The 22,727-nt window shown below is 40.7% G+C and overlaps 1 protein-coding gene across 1 annotated transcript in view; it reads right to left on the reverse strand.

The window, feature by feature from the left end:
* RYR2 (ryanodine receptor 2) overlaps positions 1-22,727 on the reverse strand; it is a 421,553-nt gene that overhangs the window by 114,659 nt on the left and 284,167 nt on the right. Inside the window, exons 50-59 of the mRNA XM_089529854.1 lie at positions 22,127-22,296; positions 20,579-20,799; positions 13,752-13,842; positions 11,820-11,960; positions 10,430-10,593; positions 9,518-9,596; positions 8,060-8,149; positions 3,218-3,355; positions 1,365-1,442; positions 189-264 (exon numbers count right to left, since the gene is read on the reverse strand). Of these exons, the coding sequence (XP_089385980.1) occupies positions 189-264; positions 1,365-1,442; positions 3,218-3,355; positions 8,060-8,149; positions 9,518-9,596; positions 10,430-10,593; positions 11,820-11,960; positions 13,752-13,842; positions 20,579-20,799; positions 22,127-22,296 (1,248 nt within the window). The remainder of the gene's footprint in view (positions 1-188; positions 265-1,364; positions 1,443-3,217; positions 3,356-8,059; positions 8,150-9,517; positions 9,597-10,429; positions 10,594-11,819; positions 11,961-13,751; positions 13,843-20,578; positions 20,800-22,126; positions 22,297-22,727) is intronic.

Raw genomic sequence — 22,727 nt, forward strand, 5'->3', positions numbered from 1 at the left:
CATTTCTAGAATATATTCAAATTCTCTCACGTGTATCTGAATCTTTTGCCATTTTCCCTCAAAATATTCTAGCCTTTCTGCTTAAAAACTTACTCTAAATCTGAACAGTTTTATATTAGCAATGGCTATTTGCAGGTAACAAAAACTGCTAATTCATATATTCTTAAAGCTGTTAGCAGAAGATTTACCTTTTGCCTCAAGTTCCATTTTCTTTTTCTTTGCCCAAATGTTATGATAGTTTTCAGCCATCATCTCAGCCATAGCCTGATGAAAGGAAATGGCATAGTAAAGAAAAAGTCAGAATGACTAATGATACATTGAGCATCTTTTACATTTTTAAAATCTGTTATCATATTTTTGCAAAAGTTGTTCCAGAAAAATAAACTTTAATTAAATATGAAATTCATTTTGTTTTGTTTTTTACAACAGAACTTGGTACATTAATTTTATAAATCTAAACTTAAGAAATGGTATCAAACATTATATATATATATATATATATATATATAGAGAGAGAGAGAGAGAGAGAGAGAGAGAGAGATGCTCAGATCTCATCATGGGTTGCTGCTGCGGGGGGAAAGCAGTGATCCAAGCATTGATTCTTAAACCAATGTTCAACTGCCAACATAAAGGATCTTCTCCCCTCCCATCTGTATCCTTCTGCACTTCCCAAAATTGGCTTTGGGTGGTTTAGTAGCCTTTCAGGGCCCATTTTAGAAGTGCACAGAGCCTGCAGAAATAAAAGGAATCTCTTTCTCCTAGTTCTATGGATGGAAAGTCTGTTTTGATTCTGGTGTGAAAAGTACAAAATACTGTGATATCACTAGACAAACACCGAGTGTGGAAAAATACAAAATACTGTGATATCGCTAGAAAAACACTGTGGGGGGGGGGGGTGGAGAGAGAACATAGAGAATTTCTAAAGAATGGTTGAAATACCACTAGGTATGAACCAAATCCCTGTGTATATATGGCTACCATTTCTTCCTACATGAGGCAAGGGTTTTATGCAGTAAGTTCTTTTCCATATTGTAGCAACAAGGAAAGACAAAGAGAAAATTTTGCAGCCAGAATACTTGAACCAGTGACTTGATATGCTATTTTTTTAAGAATGAAAAACCTACTGTGTGAAATTATGAGACAATGACTTTCTATATTAAAAGTGTAAAAATTTTAAATATTAAAATATTAAGTGTAAAGTTTAAAATATTTCAATCTATATGTTGTATAATTTAAAATATGTTATTGTCTATTAATGATAGCTACCAGAACACAGGGAGAAAATTTATATTATACACTGGAAAAAACAGCAAACACTTCCTTCTTTGTTGCTAATACATTACATTAGCTATGATACAACTTACATGCAGTTCTCTGGAGAGAGTAACATTACTCATGTCAATTGCACGGGGGCTATAGCCATGGACAGTATCTACAGAAACCTGAATAAATATTAACAGATGTGTAAAAGAAAAATGAATGATCAAATACATTAGGTACAGACATTAAAAGGTAGTTTACAAAGGATAACTTGTATATTAATGAATCAATAGGAAAAGAATGAGCAATTGACAATTTATCCAGTTTACACATGTTTTTCTATTAAACTGCATAATACTGCAGATTAATGAGAGCTAAACACAGACTACATACTCAAAAGAATGAAGTTGGTATAAAAAATATCACTTTCTGCACACCTTGAACTACATTGTGTCAAATTTCCATTTACTTAAATGAATAATTGACATGCACAAGGATTGAGAACCAGCATGGCTTGTGGTTTGAGCCTTGGACTACGACTCTGGAGACCAAAGTTCATTTCCCAGCTCAGCCATGGAAACCCATTGGATGACTTTGGGCAAGTCACATGCTCTCAGCCTCAGAGGAAGACAATGGCAAACCTCATCTAAACAAATCTTATCAAGAAAATACCAGGATAGGTTTGCCTTAAGGATGCCATAAGTCAGAAATGACTTGAAGGCACACAACAAAAAACAAGGATTCACAGTAAACTCAAAAACATATAGGTTAGAACCAAAATATAAAATATGCTGGTCCTTAATGCAAATGCTAATAGTTTTAGTGCATCTAACATTAATGATTTCAGTTAGTCATAATGACAGATTTATTAAAATGAAGATATTTCACTTAACATTTATATCTTGTGCCCCGTGAAGAAAGGGCTTACCTTTTAAAAAAGGAAAACAATAAACTTAACAATGAATTCCCAGACTCTACCTTTGTAACGCTCTACAAATTATTAAATTTAATCTAATGACAATTTATCAGGAATTGTCATGTTTCTTCTAATCTGTTTACCCCTCATGCACCAACAGAAATCACTGCTGCACAGTACACAAAGACCTACACCAACAATATAGGCATTCCACCACATTTTCACCTGAAGAATTATAAACAATTTCACCCTAAATTTCAGCTACCTGCCATGTATAAATTATTTGGTACAAACAAAGAAAAAATAATCCAATAAATCTACTGATATTTTTTACAATTGTGGTGTTTTTATTCTCCCACCTGATGTAATGTGTTCAGACTGCAATACATGTAATGTATTGGGACTGTAATGCAAATTTCTGCACCATTTTGGGTGATGAAGAACAACAAAAGCAATAGATTGTCAATAGATTAACTCCATTTAAACTGGGGAAAAAAATCTTCCAATGGAAAAACCTTGGAATTCAAACTTAGGTCTATAAATACAATATGTGTAGCTAATATTCTAAACCTAGCCGCAACACAAATGACACTAAAACCCAATGCACTGGACTCTCATTGGAATCAGAAAAGAAAAGAAAAACTACAATTCACACAATGCAGTTTTTTTGTTCTAACCCTCATGCATACAGATTAAAAATAGGAAGTTTAACAGTGCATGTACAAGATATGGTCATTGCAAGGTAAAATTCGGATTATATTACTTGAAATATTCAGAATTACAAACATAAACAGCTTTGATTTTTCTCCCCACTTTTTAAATATATGGAAATAGAACAATATAAATTAATATATGGAAATAGAACTATATAGTACAGCTATAGTATAATGCTATAGTATAGCTGCAAACAAATCTCATGGAAAAGGTGTGCCAAATCCTCAATATCTTCACTTATCATCAGTATAAATAATCAGAGGCTATTAGGGATGATTGTTCTTAGTATAAACATAGGAAATACTTCTAGCTGCAAACAGGCTATACCTGACTTGTCTGTGATATCCGACGTGGTCTGTTATAAAGAGCCATAGTATCTCCTTCCCTTGTTCTTTCAACCCTCCATCCCCAAGCAAGCATGGTTTTCAGAGACTCTTTAATTGGCCATCTATAAATTTCTTTTTCCTAGGAAAAGCACATACATGAACATCCTGTTAGTCCTCATCAATCAGCTTTGTTGAAAAAAGAACATTTTGTTATAGTAATTACATCTCAGTCTTCAAAATGCATTACAGGGAGTTCCCAGGATAGCTTTCAGATATTTCATCACACCTGACATAACATTTAAGCTTATTGATAAAGAAAGAAATCACCCAGCAAGTGCATACTGGGAAGTAGATCTCTGAATGAAGAGATCTAGCTTGATTCTATGCACACTGTTATAGAGCAAGTTCCATTGCAATCAATGCCACTAATGTAAAAAGAAAACATGAAATTAGAACTGGGAGTGCAAGGATGGGTTTATGATTATCTACATGATATTTGAAAAGAACTTTACTTTGTGAAATAGTGGCTATCGGATTATCACACCTTCCAGCACTGTTGCAATATTACACCCATCTAATTCTTCCTTTAAACATTCAAATGATGTAAATATTTAATGAATGCATCACTTTCTTGTACAGAAAGATACTGAAGTTAGGAAAAGAAGAGTATAATCCAATTACCATATCTTTTTATACCAACCTCATTCTACTTAATGGCACGAGAAGTTCTTAACTTGATGAACTTCTGTCCTTTTCATAGAATGACAACATCATAAATTAGGCCCGTTAAAGACCAGTGGAAAGTGCTGGCCTATGGGCGGAGTGAGGGCTGAGCGTCCCCATGCTCAAAGCCCTCATCGCACTGCCTGGACGCCATCTTGGCACACACCCATTCAGCCAGCATGAGCCATGATGATGTTCCTTTGACACAGCACCCAAACAGCACTGCTCCAAAGGGGCATCATCAAGCCACACGGCTGTGGCACCCCTTTGAGGGCACAAAAAGGAGCCATTTTTTCCAGCTCCTTTTTGTGCTCTACGGAGGCTGGATCAGTGCCGTGGCATGCACTTGCCGTGGCACCCATTTGGGGCAGAAAGAGGCAGTGTCTCGCTGCCCCTTCCTGCCCATTTGTAGAGCCCCTTAGTTATCAAGCCAGGGGAGCAATGAGCCTGAACAGACAGACCAAAATAAAGCTGCTTCTGGTCATTTTGGAGATTTGCTGTTTAAATGCTGCATGCATCCTAAGAGGCCAGAAGCCACGCCAAAGCCAGGCTCCAGTCCTAAAGACTGGAGTGCAGCTTTGGTGCAGCTTCTGTCCTCTTAAGATGCATGTGTCATTTAAACCGCATACCTCCAAAGTGACCAGAAGCAGCTTTATTTTGACCTGTCTGTTCAGGCCCTATGTAAGCAGAATAAAGGAGCAGGGACCCGCAGAAAAACCCTGCTGCAGCAGAGAAGACACCATTGGAACTGAGTGAGGTTCTCCTTTAATGGAAGTTTAAGAGTTTGCTTTGAATCTGTTTAGCAACTGATTGACATATTCCTGCCTTTGGAGTGAGTGATATGAGTAACCACCTTCGGTAAGGAGAAACTATTTTTCTCCCCTTGAAGGACACAGATCATTCAGGCTGGGATTAATACATTCCTGGGAGGGGATGTGTCCCCCCTGATTAAATATCCTAGGAAAACTTAGAAGTTAAAAGCAGGCTGAAGTTTCTTATAGTATGCCCTACAAAATCGGTATTAATCATGAACTTAGAATAGTGGTATAATTACCCCAGAGATTCCTTCAAGGGGGTTCTCTTCCAAGACATTACAGGGGCTACTGCACAGTTGAGCAGACCAATATGTCTTCCAGGGAATATTACTTGGAACACAGTGAGCTGCCCTTATAGTGTTCATACACCACAGAACCATGTACACAGATTGGATTTCAGATTGGCATTTTCCCAAGAACTCTTCATAGAGACCAGGGACAGAACCTGAAATCTTTGATCTCCAATACAAGAACTCTTTCACCAAGCTACAGTGTTTTCGATACATCTAGATTAGGAGTATATGAGAGCAATGCACCATCTAAATAAGAATTAAATGGTAAGTCTGGATATCTCCTTTTCTCAAAGAAAGAAAACTAAACACTAAAATGTCCAATGCTTTTGAAAGAGCTTAGCATGGACCACATAAAATTTAAGTACGAAATACTGATCTAGAGGAGATCGTGCCTTCTCTCTGGGAATGAACAGGAGTATTTGTGCTCTTCCTGCTTCACCAAGATAGAGGTATGTGTGTGTCTGTATGTACATGCACATGTGCCTTCAGCTCACCAGTCAACTTAAGTCAACCCCATGCATTTTATAAGGTTTTCTTAGGCAAGAAACACTCAGAGGTGGAGTCGAAGGCTTTCATGACCAGCATCCATAGTTTTTGTGGATTTTCGGGTTATATGGCCATGTTCTAGAAGAGTTTCTTGCTGATGTTTTGCCAGCATCTGTTGCTGGCATCTTCAGAGAATGTTTGCCTGGAAACAGTGGGTGTATATATATATATATATATACATATACATATACATATACATATATATACATATATATATACACATATACATACATATACATACTGTGTGAGCCTGGGAAGGCAGGAGTGATTTGCATGTGTGTTGTGGTAAAACCATCAGAAGTGGTTTTGCCAGTTTCTTTCCCTGAAATATAGCCTATAGCATCTGGTATTTGTTGGCAGTCTACAAAGCTAATTATTAACCAAAACTGGCCCTGTTTACCTTCCAAAATCAGATGGGGTCTAGTGCTTTTAGGGTATTTGGTGGCAGAGAATTACACACAGTTTGCAAAATTTCATTTTATCCTGTATGCTATCTGATCCTGAAAACAGATGGATAGTTTGTTGTCAGAGAAAGGACATCATTATCCACAGGAGATTGGCCAAAGATTGAAGATGAACTGATCTGGTCCTCTCTGTCCTCATAAGTGTCCAATATGATTCCTTCATCTTGAATGAAACTCTATGCCTTGTTGATTAAAACTGTGTGGCCTGCAGCACTCAGATTGTGAATGCTTGATCTAAGTAAAAATCAGATAAAAGAAGTGGTATACATCCAGAGTCTGGAGATGATTGTTATACCATTAAGCCATTTGATTAATGCACAGTTTCCTCCCTTTCTGCAAGAAGGGGATTGGACGAGGTGATTTGGAGCCTGGTAGATCCATCACCTTCATCTGTGATGTAGGTAAAATGCTACCAGAAGTCAAGCAGGTAATGGTTAATAGTCTGGCTCCCTATAAAGCTTACAAGAGTAGAACAAGGGTGGGCAAAGTGTAGCACAGATTGGATGTTATCGGATTTCACCTAACATCAGTCCTTGCCAGCATATCCAGTGATTAAGAATGCCGAGAGCTGCAATCTACCAACAAAAGAAAGGCCACCCATATAATATAGGATGGACTTTAATGAGTCTAAGATCTGTCTCCTGGTTCTAGCCTTTGTGTTAGGCAGAGGAAATATATTGTACAGTCATCCCTCCAGATTCATGGGGGTTAGGGGAACAGGAACCTGTGAATATGAAAAATTCACGAATAAAATAAGCCCCACCCCCTTTGATGTTCCCCTTCTCTCTGATGGCTGTCCAACACATGGGAGGGGCCAGAGGGAGCTCACTGAGCTCTTCCCCCATCCTTCCCTGCCTTTAACCAGCTCTGAGAGTCAGTTAAAGGGACCAAAAGATGATGGGACAAGGAGAAGCAGGCATATGCGTGCTTCTCCTCATCCCGCCCACCCCTCAGTCCCTTCCCAGAGCTGGCTAAAGGGACTGAAGGGTGAGGGGATGAGGAGCAGCAGGCACACCCCTGCTTCTACTCATCCCCTTACCCCTTGGTCCCTTCCCAGAGCTGGCTAAAGAGACAGGAGGGGAAATGAGGAGGAGGGGGCATGCCCTCTTCCTGGCTGCTCTCTCCCTCCTGGACTTTTTTTTCTACAAGGAGAAAAGCCTGAGGGGGGAGGAAGAATGCACGCCAGCCGTCTCAATATTCATTCCCAAATAATCAAAACTGTGAATGCTAACTCCATAAATCCAGAGGAACAATTGTGATAGGAAAATAACTGAAAGCAACTGCTATCCACAATCTCTCTGGCCCTTCTGTACTGAATGCTTTTGTTGGAACTGAATCAAGGGAGAAAGGAAAGCCTTGGGATGTGGATGTTTCTGCTGTTTTCTATTCTCTCTCTCTCTCTCTGTTTCTGGAGCTCCTTAAAACCTCTCACAAACTTTCTCTCTGGCTGGAAGACAAGCTGTGAATTGATGGAAAGTTATTCCCTAGAAAGTTTTTTTGTCTTCCAAACTTTGGATGAATTCTTCTTATGTGTTAGACATGTCTATTCTTGAAGAAAGCAACAAATCTAGGAGTTTATCGCACTGCCTTTTCCTGTTCTTTCCTCCTGAGTTAGGGGTGGGATAAAAACTGTAATATGTGGATTTTATTGCACACCTCAGTGCCCAGGCAGCAAGCATCTGTACCCAATCATGGTATCGCGTACTTGATCCAGACCTCTCCCACACCTTGCAAAGAATGGGGAAATCCTGTTCTTTTTTTTAAAAAAAAAAAAGTGTAGGAGAAGTTTGGATCGGGTACAGGATGCCATGATTGGGTATGGGATGCTTCCTGCCTGGGTATGGAGGCATGTGATAAAATCTAGGTATTACAGTTTTCCTCCTGCCCCTAGCTCAGGAGGAAAGGACAGGAAAAGGCAGTGCAATCAATCCCCTAGTAGCTTGTTTCAATAACTAAAAAAAGAAAGATTACTACAAAGAAACATTTCACATGAACTTCTTACCTTTTCTGATAATAGTTTATATTGTTTCATTAATGGCTGCACTTTTGAAGATTCTGAGTATGTTTCACCATAAATCCACCCATTTGCAAACTGACAAAGTTAAAAAAAAAAGGAGGGATAAGTTGGTCAGGAATCTTGATGTAATATATGGTCTGGATGCTTTCTTTGCATGCTATCAGTATATTACACCCACCCATTCAAATACCATTATACAGTATTTGTGTTTTATATACTCTAATATTTACATTCCCTTTAGTAGTTATGCTGAAATCCTACATTCTGGTCATTGCATTTAATTTCATATAACTTTTGGATTCTGCAAGTATGAACTTTTACTTTAACTCTTTTTTACTTTTATTCTTATATGCTAACAGCAAACCTATATGCTATTATATATTAATAGCAAACCTACACTACTATCCTTTGGTGGACCCACACAACACAATTATAGCAGTTTGATTGTAATAGTAAATGCTTCATCCTATGAGATCCTGGGGTTTGTAGATTCATGGGGTACTTAGACTTGCAGTGTGGATAGACCTTCTGTGTAATCAAAAATACACCACTTATACAGAAGAGGAATATATTAGCAAGCTTGAAATAATTTCAAAGACTATAAAAATATGATTTTTTTAAAGGAAAAACCCTATGGGGAGATGAACCCCTTAAACACTGACAGGTCATGCACTGATCTGGGGGGGGGGGGGGGGGGCAGTACAGAGATCCCAAAATTGTATAGGGAATTACCCAGAGGTCAAAATAGCCCAATGATAACTCATGGTCCGTGGGCACAAAATGTTGACTGATTATTGAAGTAGGAGGAGGAAAACCACAGTCAGTCTAAGAGAGTGGTTGGAAATGCAATACATTTTTATGGTGGATCCAATTTAGAGTAAATATTTGTCTAAAGTACATTTAGATCCTGATTACAAGATAGGTCCTTATTATAAAAATCATCTTATGACTGTGTTGGGCTCTCACAGCCCATGTTTCTGTCACCTAAGGAGAACTACCAGGATATTCCAGTTACAAAATTGGCCATATATTATGAAATAGGTACATAGTGGCAAAGCACTGGCAGTATTGGTTGCTGGTTGCAGGTGCCCACTACCCCATTTATGTGTTTTCATTTTTCTAGATTCATCTATCTGAAAAATGACATTTTAGAGGACATTCATGCAAATGCAGCCATCCATATATGAGATGAAAAAATGCAAAATGTAAATAACATGTGTGCAAATTACAAAACTGAATTACGTGTTTGAAATTCAGGGAATGTAAATGCTGTTAAAGAAAATGTTTTAATTAAAGGAAAGAATGATTCTAATAGAGCAGAATAAACAAGATTCCATGACATATATTGAAATGAAAAACGTGTCTGGGTTCTTAACCATTTAAGATTACTTTAAGGAAAGAGGGAGAGCTGTGCAAACAAACACACACAAACACAAAGATTACCTTTTCCATGCACCATTTATCATGAGAATGTTCAGCATATTTGTTAATAAAGTACTCTAGTTTTTCAGGAATTGTAATGCTGGCCAAGAAGAAACAAGACAAACATTAGTACTTTCATGCTTTTTAATGATTTAAAAAAAAAAAAAAACACTTTTTCATACTATAGACATTGCACTTCTTTATCAAATTCGAACATGAATCTTAGGATGAATATCTATATTTTTGAAATCTTTGTATTTCTTATCTTATACTACTTGAGTGATAGCCAGTGTGGTGCAGTGCTTTGAGTGTTGGGCAAGGACTTTGGGAGACCAGGGAAACAATCTCTGTTCTGGGTGACCTTGGGCAAGTCACATTCTCTCAGCCTCACAGGAAGGCAATAACAAACCCTCTCTAAAAAATCTTACCAAGAAAACAGGTTGACCTTAGGGTCACCATAGGTTAGAAATGACTTGAAGGCACACAACGACAATTGAGTAAGCATAGATGGAAAAAAAATCTCACATAAGATTTAATGAAAGTTTACAGTAGTAATTTCATATGAAAATAATAATAAGTCAGCATTAATGAAAGTAACAGCAAAGTAATATTTCTAGTTTATAAATAATCCCACCAAAAATTCTTATGTTCCAGAACTGACAGTTTTTCTTTGATGGTGTCAGTGATTATGTTAGTAATTAGGAGAAAGCCATATATTTGGATTCTCTCTCCAGCCCAAGGACATATTTCAAAAATAACGAAAGGAAAATGATTTTGCTGTTCATTTAGAAAAGCAATTTCCATTCCAGGAACAAAGATAAGTATTTTAAAAGTGTGAAGAAAAGGAATTTGCATTCTTTCTGAATTATTTAATTGTTACGGTCAATACAATACATATTGACTTTAATAGCCTACAGAAGAATAAATACTTACTTTGAAGTATCAACAGGTTGTGGATTAAAATTCCCATCTGAATCCATGGAAGCCTGCTTTTCCATCACACCAACATAATTTGATTCCATGTAATCTGGAGGTAAGGCTCCTGCTACTGCACTTAGGCAGGGCAAGGCTAGCTTGAATAGTTCCTGTTCATATTTCTGCAGAGACAAAGTACTATGCAAAGGATCTAGCCATAAACCAAGACAGCCTCCATTTTTGTGAGAAAATAACTAATCCTTCATTAACTGAGTGATCATCTCTTCACTCCAGTTTACCCAAGTTAGTACAGTACATTCAAGAGGGCATGTTCTTCTTTCATTATTACAGGAAGAGGACCTTGCCTTGCAGAGTACCTTACCTTTCAACGCCAGATTGCTTAAAGCCAAACTGGACATCAGATGTGTCTTAACATTAAATTTGCCAGTTTATAAAAAAGCAAATAACATTGGAGGAGGGATATTTTCTGGATTACAGCAACCATGGAGAGCTGATTAATCTTTTCCTTCCCTTGCCTTGATATGAAATACACTGGAATGTAAAGGAAAAACTAAAGTACAGTGGCCCCTTGGTATCCACTGTGGTTTCGTTCCAAGCCCCCCTGTGGATTATCAAAATCTGTGGATGCTCAAATACCATTATATACAATGGAGTAATAAAATACTGTGACCCTTGTATAAAATGGCAAAATTAACAGAAAATGCAGGCCTATGACTAACATCTTTCATTTTATTTCCTCCTGTTTGCCTGATGAAGAAGTCAGTGTGACATCAAAAGCTAGCAACATGTAATTGTGCATTTTCGTTGGTCCAATAAAGGTATCATTGTTTGGATGTTATCACAAAGTTAAGGTTTGCCTTTCAGAATTTTGGGGGGTGGTGGATATTTTCAAGCCATGGATGGTTGAATCCATGCCTGCAGAATCCATGAGTATAGAGAACCAACTGTATTACTATGTAGCTCTGTTCTGCTGCTGCCAAACATAACATTTCATTCAACAGAGAACCACCCTGCAGTGACATAGAGAAATGAAAAACATCCAATAAACATGTGAAAATTCAATAGCTATGGAAAAGGGTGGAATTTGTAACACGGGTCTATAATGCTGGTTCAATTAAACACTGCTAAGGACTCATTCTCCACTTACTAGGACCCCCTTTTTCTATTCACTGGGTGGGAAGCAATGTCTCCTCCTCCATGAACAAAAATTATAACACTCACTTTTATATACTTCTGTGTTGTCAAGCAAACAAACTATACTGCAGGGAGAAACACCTAAGAATTTGCAGTAAGTTCAATTTTTCAGAAAAGATGTTGAATAAAAAATAATCCTGTACACTTATATTTGGATGTGAGTTACTACTAATAAAATAAACTAAAAAAGTACCTTTTGAGATAAAGCATCAAAAATACCCCAGAACAACTTTCTGGACAAATGAAGTTCTTCTTCTGAAGCAACACCAAAGTTGCCCCATCCTCCTGATAAGCAGTAGTATTTCCAGCATCTTTCATAATGATTTGTCAACAACTAAAAAGAGAGAGAGAGAGAAATCAGTTTTTAACAGTGTAGTATAAACTTTGTAGAGAACTGGATAAAGCTGATATCACAACAAACCCATTAGTTTGTTTAAGATATTACATGGTTCTTCATTGTTTTTACTTTACTATAGATATATACCAATTAAGTATAAGAACTCTTATTTCAGAATTTGTAAATGAATTTTTTTATCACTTCTAACTAATCACTTCAATAAGTTGAACTGAGTCAGCGATAATGCAATAAAATACTGAGGAAGCAGATCCTAATGGACAAAGTAGGTCTTCTACTTGTCACTCATGTATACATTTAAATATACATTTACCATTCAGCAGATACCTCTACACTACTACCTCATCTTTCCAAGCACCTTTTGTATAATGTTCCCTTTTGCATTATGGTAAATGGACTTATAATGTAAAACTATATAAGCAACACCCTGGTTCTGGTTTTAATTTTCTACAATGAATAGATAGCTGCAAATGCTGTTCAAATAGGAAATATAGAGCTACCTTCAGTTAGTGTCATTCTGCTGATGGAATGCTCTTTGAATCAATAGAGACTTTCACTAGTAGAACAAAGAAAATTTTCACCTATTTTCATTCCCATAAACCTCTTTTTCCAATCATCTTAGAAGCTAAGATGGAGGTTTGGGGGAGCAATTAACCCCCCCCCCAAAAAAAAAAAAACCAACCATGGGCAAATTTTGCACAGAAAAAGTCCCACGTTGCAAATAGCCTTTAAAAAATTCAGGGTTTTCAGGCTTTTTCACAGCAGGAAGAAATGTGCTGAAATTACATGCTCTCTTCAAGAAGAAATGTAATAAAGAATGACATACCTACTCTGCATGCAAAGGGATTTTGTGGCCCTTTTAAAACTAACTGAGTGGGGAAAAAAGTTGGTAAGATAAACTTAAAAGGGCTGAAGCACACAATCCAGAAAGCCATGATCAGACCAGGACCGCAGTGACTGCATGAGCCACTCCCAAAGTAGGCCATCACTACAATCCCTAGCCAATTCACCAGCAGGACTTCATCAGATGCAAGACTGTTAAAGTGGCTGTATCTGCACTGCACAAATCATCCAATTTGACACCAATTTAACTGTCATGACTCCATGTTATGGAATTCTGAGAATTGTAGTTTTGTGAGACATGTAGCCTTCTCTGTCAGAGAACCCTGGTGCTACAACAAACTACAATTCCCAGGGTTCCATATATCATGGAGCCATGACAGTTAAAGTGGTTTGAAACTCGATACAGATACAATCTAAAGTCTACAAAATCATATGCTATCAACTTCTTTCTCTCAGTTAGTCTCAAAAGTGCTACAACATCCCTTTGATTACTAATCTAGACTAACACAGCTATGTCTTTGATTCCTGTTCTGCACAGGGCTGCCATTCCCTTCATTATTCCTCTATATTTTAAGTTCTTTAATGCAAAATTGCACAAGAGGAAAAAATGTTCAATGATACAGCATGCAATATCATGAATAGTCTGTTCCTCCTGCCATGATTATCACAGTGTTCCCCTTGCACAACAATATCCAGACCTGGCTGCATCTCATCTTACATCTGGGGTGTAAGCTTGGACTAAAATAATCTGCACTCAGTTATCCCAGCTATTCTGTTTTGAATGGAAGGTTATTCCAAATGTTGATGTAACATTTACTTCACATGACAGTGCTAATTCTGATTTCAGATCCATGCCTTCTTTTGGAGGATGAGGCCAATAGATACTGGTAATATATCATGGAAGTTAAGATGAAAAATGACAATCACCTTTAGAGGCATCTTTGCATGTTCATTTAGTAGAGGAATATCAAATACTAATCTTCTCAATAAATGTTGCATCATTGAAGGCCTCAGTTGACTACAAGTAAAAAAAAAAGAAAAGGGTTAATAAAGAACAATACAAGTTTGCATGTCCATTACTCTAGTAATACAAATCAGGAATCTGTAGCCAATACAAATTGCTTTTTATTAAAATAACTAACCTAGAATAATAATATTGAGAAGATCCAAATCCAGCTCTCTTGTCTTTTGTAGCAGTATGAGAAAAGGTAGAAAAAACTGTGCAAATACCCAGCTCTTCAAAGTGAAAAAGGCTTGGCAATCTGTGAATTGGGATGGTAACTAGAAACACTGAATTTATACTGCAGTACTTTGCAAAGTGGCAAGTCTGGCAAATGGGGCCACCTGACTTACCAGCCCAGCCCTTTTGGTGTGGGGGGAGAATATCACATCCACAATATCTCCCTGGGCACCGGCACACTCTCAGCAGGTGCTGGGGCAAATTTTGGAGATTCTCATTGGTTGCAGGGCCATGGGAGGGTGGGCTTCTGGGTTGGACTGGGATTCCGATTCCTGGCATGCTCCAGGAGCTGGGAGCACACTCCCATTGGCTGCCTCTTGAGCAAAGGGCTTCTGCAATTGGTTGGGAGCACGGAGGGGGTGGGAACTCTGGGCCTCCCAGGCTGTGATTGGGTGGTGAGCCTATTTCAGGCCTCGTGTGAGTACTGGGCAGCACAGGCAGTTGAGTGGAGCCACTAGCGGTGCAGTCAGACCAAGATGAGCCCTGAGCTCCCCCATCCTAGGCTGGATTGGGGCCAGATTTGGGGCAGCAAAGCCCGGGAGGCACCAGCAGTTGGACCTCCATACTGGCAAGTCCCCACTACAGCAAGCCAGAATTTTGAAATAGCAGCAAGCTGAATTTTCAGAAAATGAGCTGCTGTGAGCCAGCCAGGAGGCAGGCTCAGGAGGAAACAGCCATTGTTCCCCCAAAATCGGTGAAGCCCCCCCCCCAATATTTCGCAATCCCCAGGAGCAGCCCAGTAAGCAGCAGCTTGGTGGTTTTCCAGCTAAAGGGGCAAAAGCGGGGGCTGGACAAGCCTGGCCCCAGGGGCCAGGCCAGCCAGCCGAGGAAATTGTGGGTGAGGAGGTGTTGGTGGGTTTCACATGCACCCTTTCGGGCTTTATGGAGCAGGTTGGGCATGCCAGTGCCCAGCCTGCCACTGGGCTGATCACTCCGCCGCCCCGCCCCCCCGCCCCCCCGGTGAGCGTGGAGCAAGCGGCCCAAAGAGAAAGATGAGAGTGTGGAAGTAGACATGTCCTGCGTCTTCTCTAGCAGCTCCAGCAGCAGTTCATTTAGTAGTAGCAGCAGTTCCAGCAGCAGCTCCTTTTCGAGTAGTTCCAGAATCAGTTTATCAATTGCAACATCCTCGGCTGGCGACAGGTGCAATGGGTGGAAGCGTAAGTGGGGTGGCAAAAAGAAAAGCAAGAAGTCTCATGAGAGAGGCAGCCAGGACAGATGGGCCAAGGATGGTGAGTTTTCTGACTGGGCATTGAGCAGGGATGACTATTGGTTTGGGGGTGCTTTGGTTCCCTGCCTACCTTCCTGGACCATCAGATGCAGGTCCAGGATGCTGGGCTTGGGGGGGGGGGGCATTGGGAAGACCATCAGGCTGTAACTCTCCCCACTTTCATTCAAAATGAGAACCTCCGGACCTTCACCTCTTTCAAAAACACTCGGAAATGCATCCTCATAGGATACTACGTGGATGTTTTCACCTTGTTGAAATCCACGGGGGAGGAGCAGGGTGCTGTCACTTTTAAGAAAAAGGGAAGGTGGGAGGCCAAGGCACTCCCAGCAGAGAGGAATTTTACCAATTGGACTGAGAACTATTCCATCTTCATGAGGGTCATCTTTCTGGCTTATCCCAAGCAAGGCTGACACCTCATCAATCATATGGCCAATGTCCTTAAAGCAAGAACTGTTGCAGGGGAAGCTGCAAGCCGCATATGGCACTGCTTTCTGTCAGTGAGCCTCTCAGACCAGCACAACCAGGTGAGACCTCAGCAGCAGTAGCATTTGGCTGGTTGAGGTGGGTCCTCATGTCAAAGACAAAGGGGACATTTCTAAGACCCCCAAGTGGGCCAGAAGAAGGATCCTCATAGGCTTTTGTGCAGGGAGTTCAATCTGGGAAAATGTGTCTGGGCCCACTGCAAATTCAAGTATTGCTGCAAGCTTTGCTTGGGCTCTCACACTAAGCTAGTGTGTTGTTGACCTGAGGGTGCCCAACAGCCATTTCGAGCATGACACCCCAGCTCAGCAGCCTCTGGTAAGAAGAAGGTAGCCCCTGGCTCTGAAGCCAGAGGGTTGGGGGATCCAAAGTGATTCCACTGATGGTGCCCAGCCAACCTGGCCCCCACACCTGTGTGCCCTTCTGCCTTGATCCTTCTCTTCTGACACTAATCTGATAGGAGGGCAGCTACCTTTTTAGTGGAGAACTTCCCCTGACATTTCAGAATCCTGTCTGAGGGTCCCATGGTGGCCTTGAATGGATGGAACCTTAAATCTATGAGGATCATGCCGCAGGTTCTCAAGAACAAAATAAATAAAGAGTGTGAGTTGGGCCCCTTCACTGCCCCATCCATGCCCAACCTGTGGGTTTCCCCCTTTGGTGTGGTCCCCAAGAAAGCAGCAGGAGAATTCTGCCTCATTCACCACCTGTCCTACCCCTCTGGGTTATCTGTCAATGTTGCCATCTCCCTCTGTGTGGTATGCTTCCTTTGAGAAGCCCATGCAAGTTGTCCTGGCATGTGGTCAGGAAGCCCTGTTGGTCAAATGTGACATCTAGTTGACATTCCGCCTACTCCCTGTCCACCCCAATGATTTCTGTCTCCTGGGCTTCAAATTTGAGGGAGCCCTTGAGACCATCAGTTCCTTCCTGTAGTGGAAGATAAAGAGCCATGCTAAGTCCCCTTTGGTCGCCCATTACCTTGATGACTTCCTATTCATTTGAGAGACCAGGAGTCAGGGCTGCGCCAAGCTTTTGACCACTTTCCCAGCCTTGGCTGCTGAGCTGGACATCCCCCTAACAGCAGACAACATTGAGAGCCCCACTACATCCCTCACTTATCTTGGAATCCAGATGGATTTGGTAGCAGGGGCTGTCCACCTGCCTGATGACAAGCTCCGTGCCCTCTGCTCCTTGCTGCAGGCCACTCTCTCTGCCCAGAAGGCCACCCTCAAAGAAATCCAAGCAATCCTAGGATACCTCAGCTTTGCATGCAAGGTGGCTTTCCCAGGAAGGGTGTTCTGCACCTGGCTGGCCAGCACCACCACATCTGCTTCACCAAAGGCATCAAACAGTACCTCAGCTTCTGGGAGGGATTACAACAGGGTGGCCCTGTGGCAGAGGCCATGGAATCTGGGACAGGGCCTGTGGAAATCCAGGATTTCGGGGGCTTTTCCCAGGGCCACTGGTGTGCCCAGTGCTTGTCTGCCCACTGGGTACAAGGTGGGATCCTCTGGAATCTCACTTTTCTGGAGTTTTTCCTATCTTGGTAGCAGTACACATTTGGGGGGATGCCTTTGCAATAAGGCAGTTTGTTTCTGGTGTGGCAATCAGTCAGTGGTCAGGTTCCTCAACCTCCAGTCCTCCAAGTTCAAGCGGGTCATGATCTTGGTTTTCCAATTTATCCTGCTGTGTCTTCGCAACAACATAATAATAATACGTCACTTTCAAAGTCCATTTTGTCCCCAGCCTTGAAACTAACAGTGCAGACTCTCTCTCTCTCATTTTCAGGAGGCCAGATTCAGGCAACTGGCTCCTAGAACAGACTCCTCAACCACAACCTTCCCAGAGGAACTGCGGAGAAATTGCTGAAATGCAAGGCATCCTGGCTTTGTTAGCCCCAGCCACTCTTAGAGCATACAGAAGATCTGTGTCCAAGCTTTTCACCTTTTTTGGACCTATTGGCCAGTTTGGTCATGGACCATTCTATGATTCCTATCTGGTTGAAGGAGTCTTGAATCGTTCCTCTCATTATGTCGGTCCACTTGGCTGGTATTTCAGCCTTCTCCAAAGCGGGTGGGTCCCAGGACCCATGTTCATCCTTCCTGTGTAGGACAACCCTAGAGGATTGGAGGAGGACATCCCTTTGTAGGGCGGATGGCAAGAGGCCCATTTGCTTCAAGGTGTTGTGCAGGCTCTCCATGCACCTTAAGCAGGTCTGTGACACCAGAGCAGAGACCCATCTCTTCAAAGCTGCCGTTGTAATGCCTTCTTTGGGGCCCTGCAAGTGAGTGAGCTTGTTCCTTCCTCTAGTTCAGATGGAATGAAGTGTTTACTTCAAAGGGAAGATGTCTCTTTTGTAAGAAACTCTGTGTTTCTAATTCAAAGTGTGACCAGTTGGGGAGAGGGTCCATCATTGTGCAGCACTGGGCTCCATGGCTGCTGCCTGTGCCCTGCTGCTCAGACTTTATGCAGATACCTCACATCCCACCTTCAGACCAACTGTCATCTCTTTACACACGAGGATGGAGCCCCATTAACTTGGTTCAAAGTGGTGTCGGTGCTTCATCTGGCTTTACAACAGGGGACTTTGGGAGTCACTCCTTTCATATTGGGGCTGCCACAACTGTGGCAGAAAGCAGTTTGCCAGTGGACTCAATAAAGAGGATGAGCAGGTGGAAATCTAGGGCATTCGCCAGCTACATCTGCCTTAGCTAAGTGTCAATAGGGGATCTTCTCGTTGCGGGGGAGGTACAGCTTTCAGGCGGTGGTAAAAGATGGGCCAGACCAGCCTTTGTGGTGGTAGCATGGGTCTCGGATCTGGTGGGCATGGTTCCTTGGGCTACGGAGCAAGAGATCAGAAGTCCCTCGGGGACCTGGGGGTGCTGAGAGCATTAGGAGTTGCCATTGTGGGGGCAACTCCAGGTCAGCATCCCCCCATGACAAGGGGTTGAGCTGCAAACATGTAATAATAATAATAATAATAATAATAATAATAATAATAATAATAATAAATTTTATTTTTACCCCGCCTTTCCAAAAATTGATCAAGGCGGCTTACAAAGGTTAAAAGCAATTACAATACGAAGTAAAACAATTACAATATAAAAGTTAAAACATTACTACATAAAATGGGAACAGGAATCAGGAAAAATACACATGTCAAGGGTAAGAACAATCAAATCACAATGGTCCGGGGTCAGAAGAAGGAAAACGAGGGGCAGAGGAAAAACAATTAACTAAAGTGGGAAGGCCAACTGAAATAAGTATGTTTTTAAATTCTTTTTAAAAGAATCTAATGAGGTGGCGGAGCGAAGCTCTGCGGGAGCTTATTCCAAGAGAATGGGGCAACGATGGCAAAAGCCCTCTGTGAGGTCCTCACAAGATGTGATCTAGGAACCTCCAACAGATTAGTCCCGGATGTTATAAGTGTGCGGGGCGGATTATATGGGAAGAGGCGGTCCTCCAAGTACCCTGGGCCCAAGCCATTTAGGGCTTTATAGGTCAAAACCAACACCTCGTATTGAGCTCGGAAGCGAATAGGCAGCCATTGTAGATCTTTTAAAATAGGTGTTATATGGTCCAACCTGGAAGTACCAGCGACCAATCTAGCTGCCATGTTCTGTAACATTTGCAGCTTCCAGGTTTGGTACAAGGGTTGCCCCATGTAGAGCGCATTGCAGAAATCCAATTGAGAGGTTACCAAAGCATGTACAACAGTTTCAAGGTCCCTACGGTCCAGGTAGGGGCGCAGCTGGCGTATCAGCCGAAGCTGATAACAAGCACTCCTGACCGTCGCATCCACCTGAGAAGTCAGCTGGAGCGACGAATCAAGGAGCACTCCCAAGCTGCGCACCGAGTCCTTCAAGGGGAGCGTGACCCCGTTCAGGACCGGGTGACAGAGCTCACCACCTGGAACCGGGGAACCTATCACCAGTACTTCCGTTTTCCCTGGATTCACACTGAGTGTGAATCAACTGGTTACCCTGTTGTCATCCCAAAGCTTGGCTATGACCAGGCAACTTTGTTCGTTGATCAACAGGTGGGCTGGCCGATGCCAGATCCAGAGCATGCATTTCACGCCACCCTACCTGTCAGCTATATTCAACGAAGTTGTTGTCTTTTTCATTCCAGTTGGATGTTTTGTTGTTATTTCCTTGTGACGCCTCCCCTTCCTCAGCAAATACCAATTATATTATTATTCCTCATTGCTGCATTAATAGCAATAGCAAGTATATTTCTATATTGCTTATCAGTGCACTTAAGCACCCCCTAAGTGGTTTACAATGTGTAAGCTAATTGCCCCAACAAGCTGGGTACTTATTTTAGCAACCAACGGAAGGATGCATGGCTGAGTCAACACTGAGCCCCTGGCTGGTATTGAACTCACAGCCTTGTGGTTTGTGAGTGAGTGGCTGCAGTACAGTCATTTAATCACTGTGCCACCAGAGAATTAACACACACACCCCTATGTGTTCTACATGTAGAAAATAGCATGCACTTAATGTATATATGAGTTTTGCAGCACCCTTCTTTAGAAGGTATAAGGTATACAGCAATGTATTTCATCTACAACTGCCTATATCCTTCATTGTTTCTGTCAATGTTTCAGTATCATGGACCACAATTCATGAAATACACTCTAAAGCTCCATGTTTGTTAATTCAATAGTGCTTGCTCCCACTGTTACAATTTTTTATTATAGTTTCAAAATATATTAGCAAGTAGGCATTATGAAAGCATTCCTAATGTCAATAATAATAAGCAATGTTATTATACACATTTTCCTAATGGTGTCTTGATTCTTACCCACAAATGGAGAGTAGGCACTCTTCAATAGAGTCCCGCTGAGCTTTGGTAAGAGAGCAGCCCTTGGAAAGTCGATATACAGTATGTAGCAAGGAATCTATAAGGGAAGCATGGTGTTCTGTGCCAGCAAAAAGAGGAGCACATCTAGTTAATAAAGGCAAAACAGCAGTGCAGAGGTACCGATTGAGAGCCAGGGCCATATCTGTAGCACTCAGAGCAACCTATAAAATAAATTGTAAAGCTTTTCAGACAGATAGATTTTGCTACATTCACAGTGAAATGGTTACATTCTGTTTTGTTTGGGTTTTTTTTTTTTTTCAAAAAAGGCAAAGCTTTTCTCCAAAGAATAAAAGGGCAAATGGGGTATTCACGAATATTTCAATCCTGTTTCATTGTGCGTTTAAAAAAAACACCACACATTTAACTGTTAATTCATTCACTTCACCTTGGACTTCTTGTTCCTTCAGTTTTGTTTTTCCTTGACTGTAATAGAAAGCTCAGCTCCTATTCTGCCTGCAGCCTCTACCATTTGTGCTTACCATGCAAATGGGAATGGATTTTTAAGCACTGTCTGAACCCTACAAGAAATTGGATCTACCAAACACATATTAAGATGCTGCAACTGGCAATGGATTCCCCAGGCTGCATCTGCACTGCAGTACTAATGTATTTTGACACTACTTTAACTGCCATGGCTCAATGCTATGGAATTCTGAGATCTATAGATTTGTGAGACATTTAGCCTTCTCTATAGCTCTGATTCTACAACAAATTATGTATCCCAGGATTCCATAGGATGGAACCAAGATTGTTAAAGTAGTGTCAAATGCCACTAATTCTGCAGTGTGGCAATAGCCTGAGACATCTGGGAATACAACCTGTCATTTATAAAAATATTTTTGAAAAACAAACAAGTTGCCATGGAGATATCTCAAATATTTGCACTGGATACCTGATGCACTTGGGGCAAAGCTTTTTCTTCCTAAAAATCTCACTAATGTGGATCACAAGGCTTCAGACACATCTTTTTGAAATAAAATAAAAATGTAAAAACAAGGTCCTTTGAATGGTCACAATATCTTTAAAATAAAGCAGCAATTTACACATCAAATATATTAAGGAAACATATCCATGGGTAGTTATGCTGACCATATAACAAAATAAAGTAAAAACAATATTTGTTTGTGTGTGAACCAAAATACATAGAAAGCCATGCAAATGTAATTTTATTAATTTAATTACTTTGTACCCCATCTAACTTTACATTAACTTAAATTATTATAAAAAACATTTTAAAAACACCACCTTAATAAAGGCATGAAAAAGTTTAAAAGCACATTCCTTTCATATCAATTAGGTATGAAAACTTTGCCTGAATACAATTTTAAAAAAGACTTTCTAAAATGTCTTGCTTATCCGATAAACCTGGTAAGCTAGAGCACATGATAAATTGGATCAAGAATGTGGCTCATCATTATACTTTTGAAGATGCAAAATATACACAGAATGATCAAAGAGAAATACTGTCAGATTAAAGTTATTTTTTACCGTATCTAAAGAAGCAGCAGCACGAAGGTCTGGTAGAAAGCCAACTTCTAGAAGATGTAGAAGAAAATCTTGGTCTTCAATTCCATATACCCTGTCAAGGAATAACACCATGGCTGCCTTGTGGTCTGGGCAAAACCCCTCTGACATATCAGGTTCCACCACAGTACCATCTGAAGGAAAGAAAAAATCAATGATAGAGTTCCTTCATAGCTGCAAATTATATTCTAGTGCTACTTCATGTCAAGAAGAATGAGCATGTGCACATCCTTTGGATTATTTTTGTGCAGAAAGATAGCCTTTTTTACTATGTGAATAAGAACATTTGGCAAATAAAACTGGATAAAGAATCTCTAGCAACCAAAAGCTAAGCAATCATAATTCCAGTTTTAAAGCATGCCAACATACATGTGAATCTCCCTTTTATGGAAAATACTGTGAAAATCCTGCAGATGCAGTTATCAGATTACTATAGTCTAATCACTGTATGACATTTATAAATCAAATGCATTGGAGGGAGCAGACCAAGCCTATGACAGCATATGCTACAACTTCTTTCACTCAGTTAGTCTCAAAGGTGCTACAAGATCACCTGGCATATTAA

Source organism: Sceloporus occidentalis, unplaced genomic scaffold (genome assembly GCF_023333645.1).
Source record: "Sceloporus occidentalis isolate IW3139 unplaced genomic scaffold, rSceOcc1.0.p SCAF_6, whole genome shotgun sequence".
Lineage (NCBI taxonomy): Eukaryota > Metazoa > Chordata > Lepidosauria > Squamata > Phrynosomatidae > Sceloporus > Sceloporus occidentalis.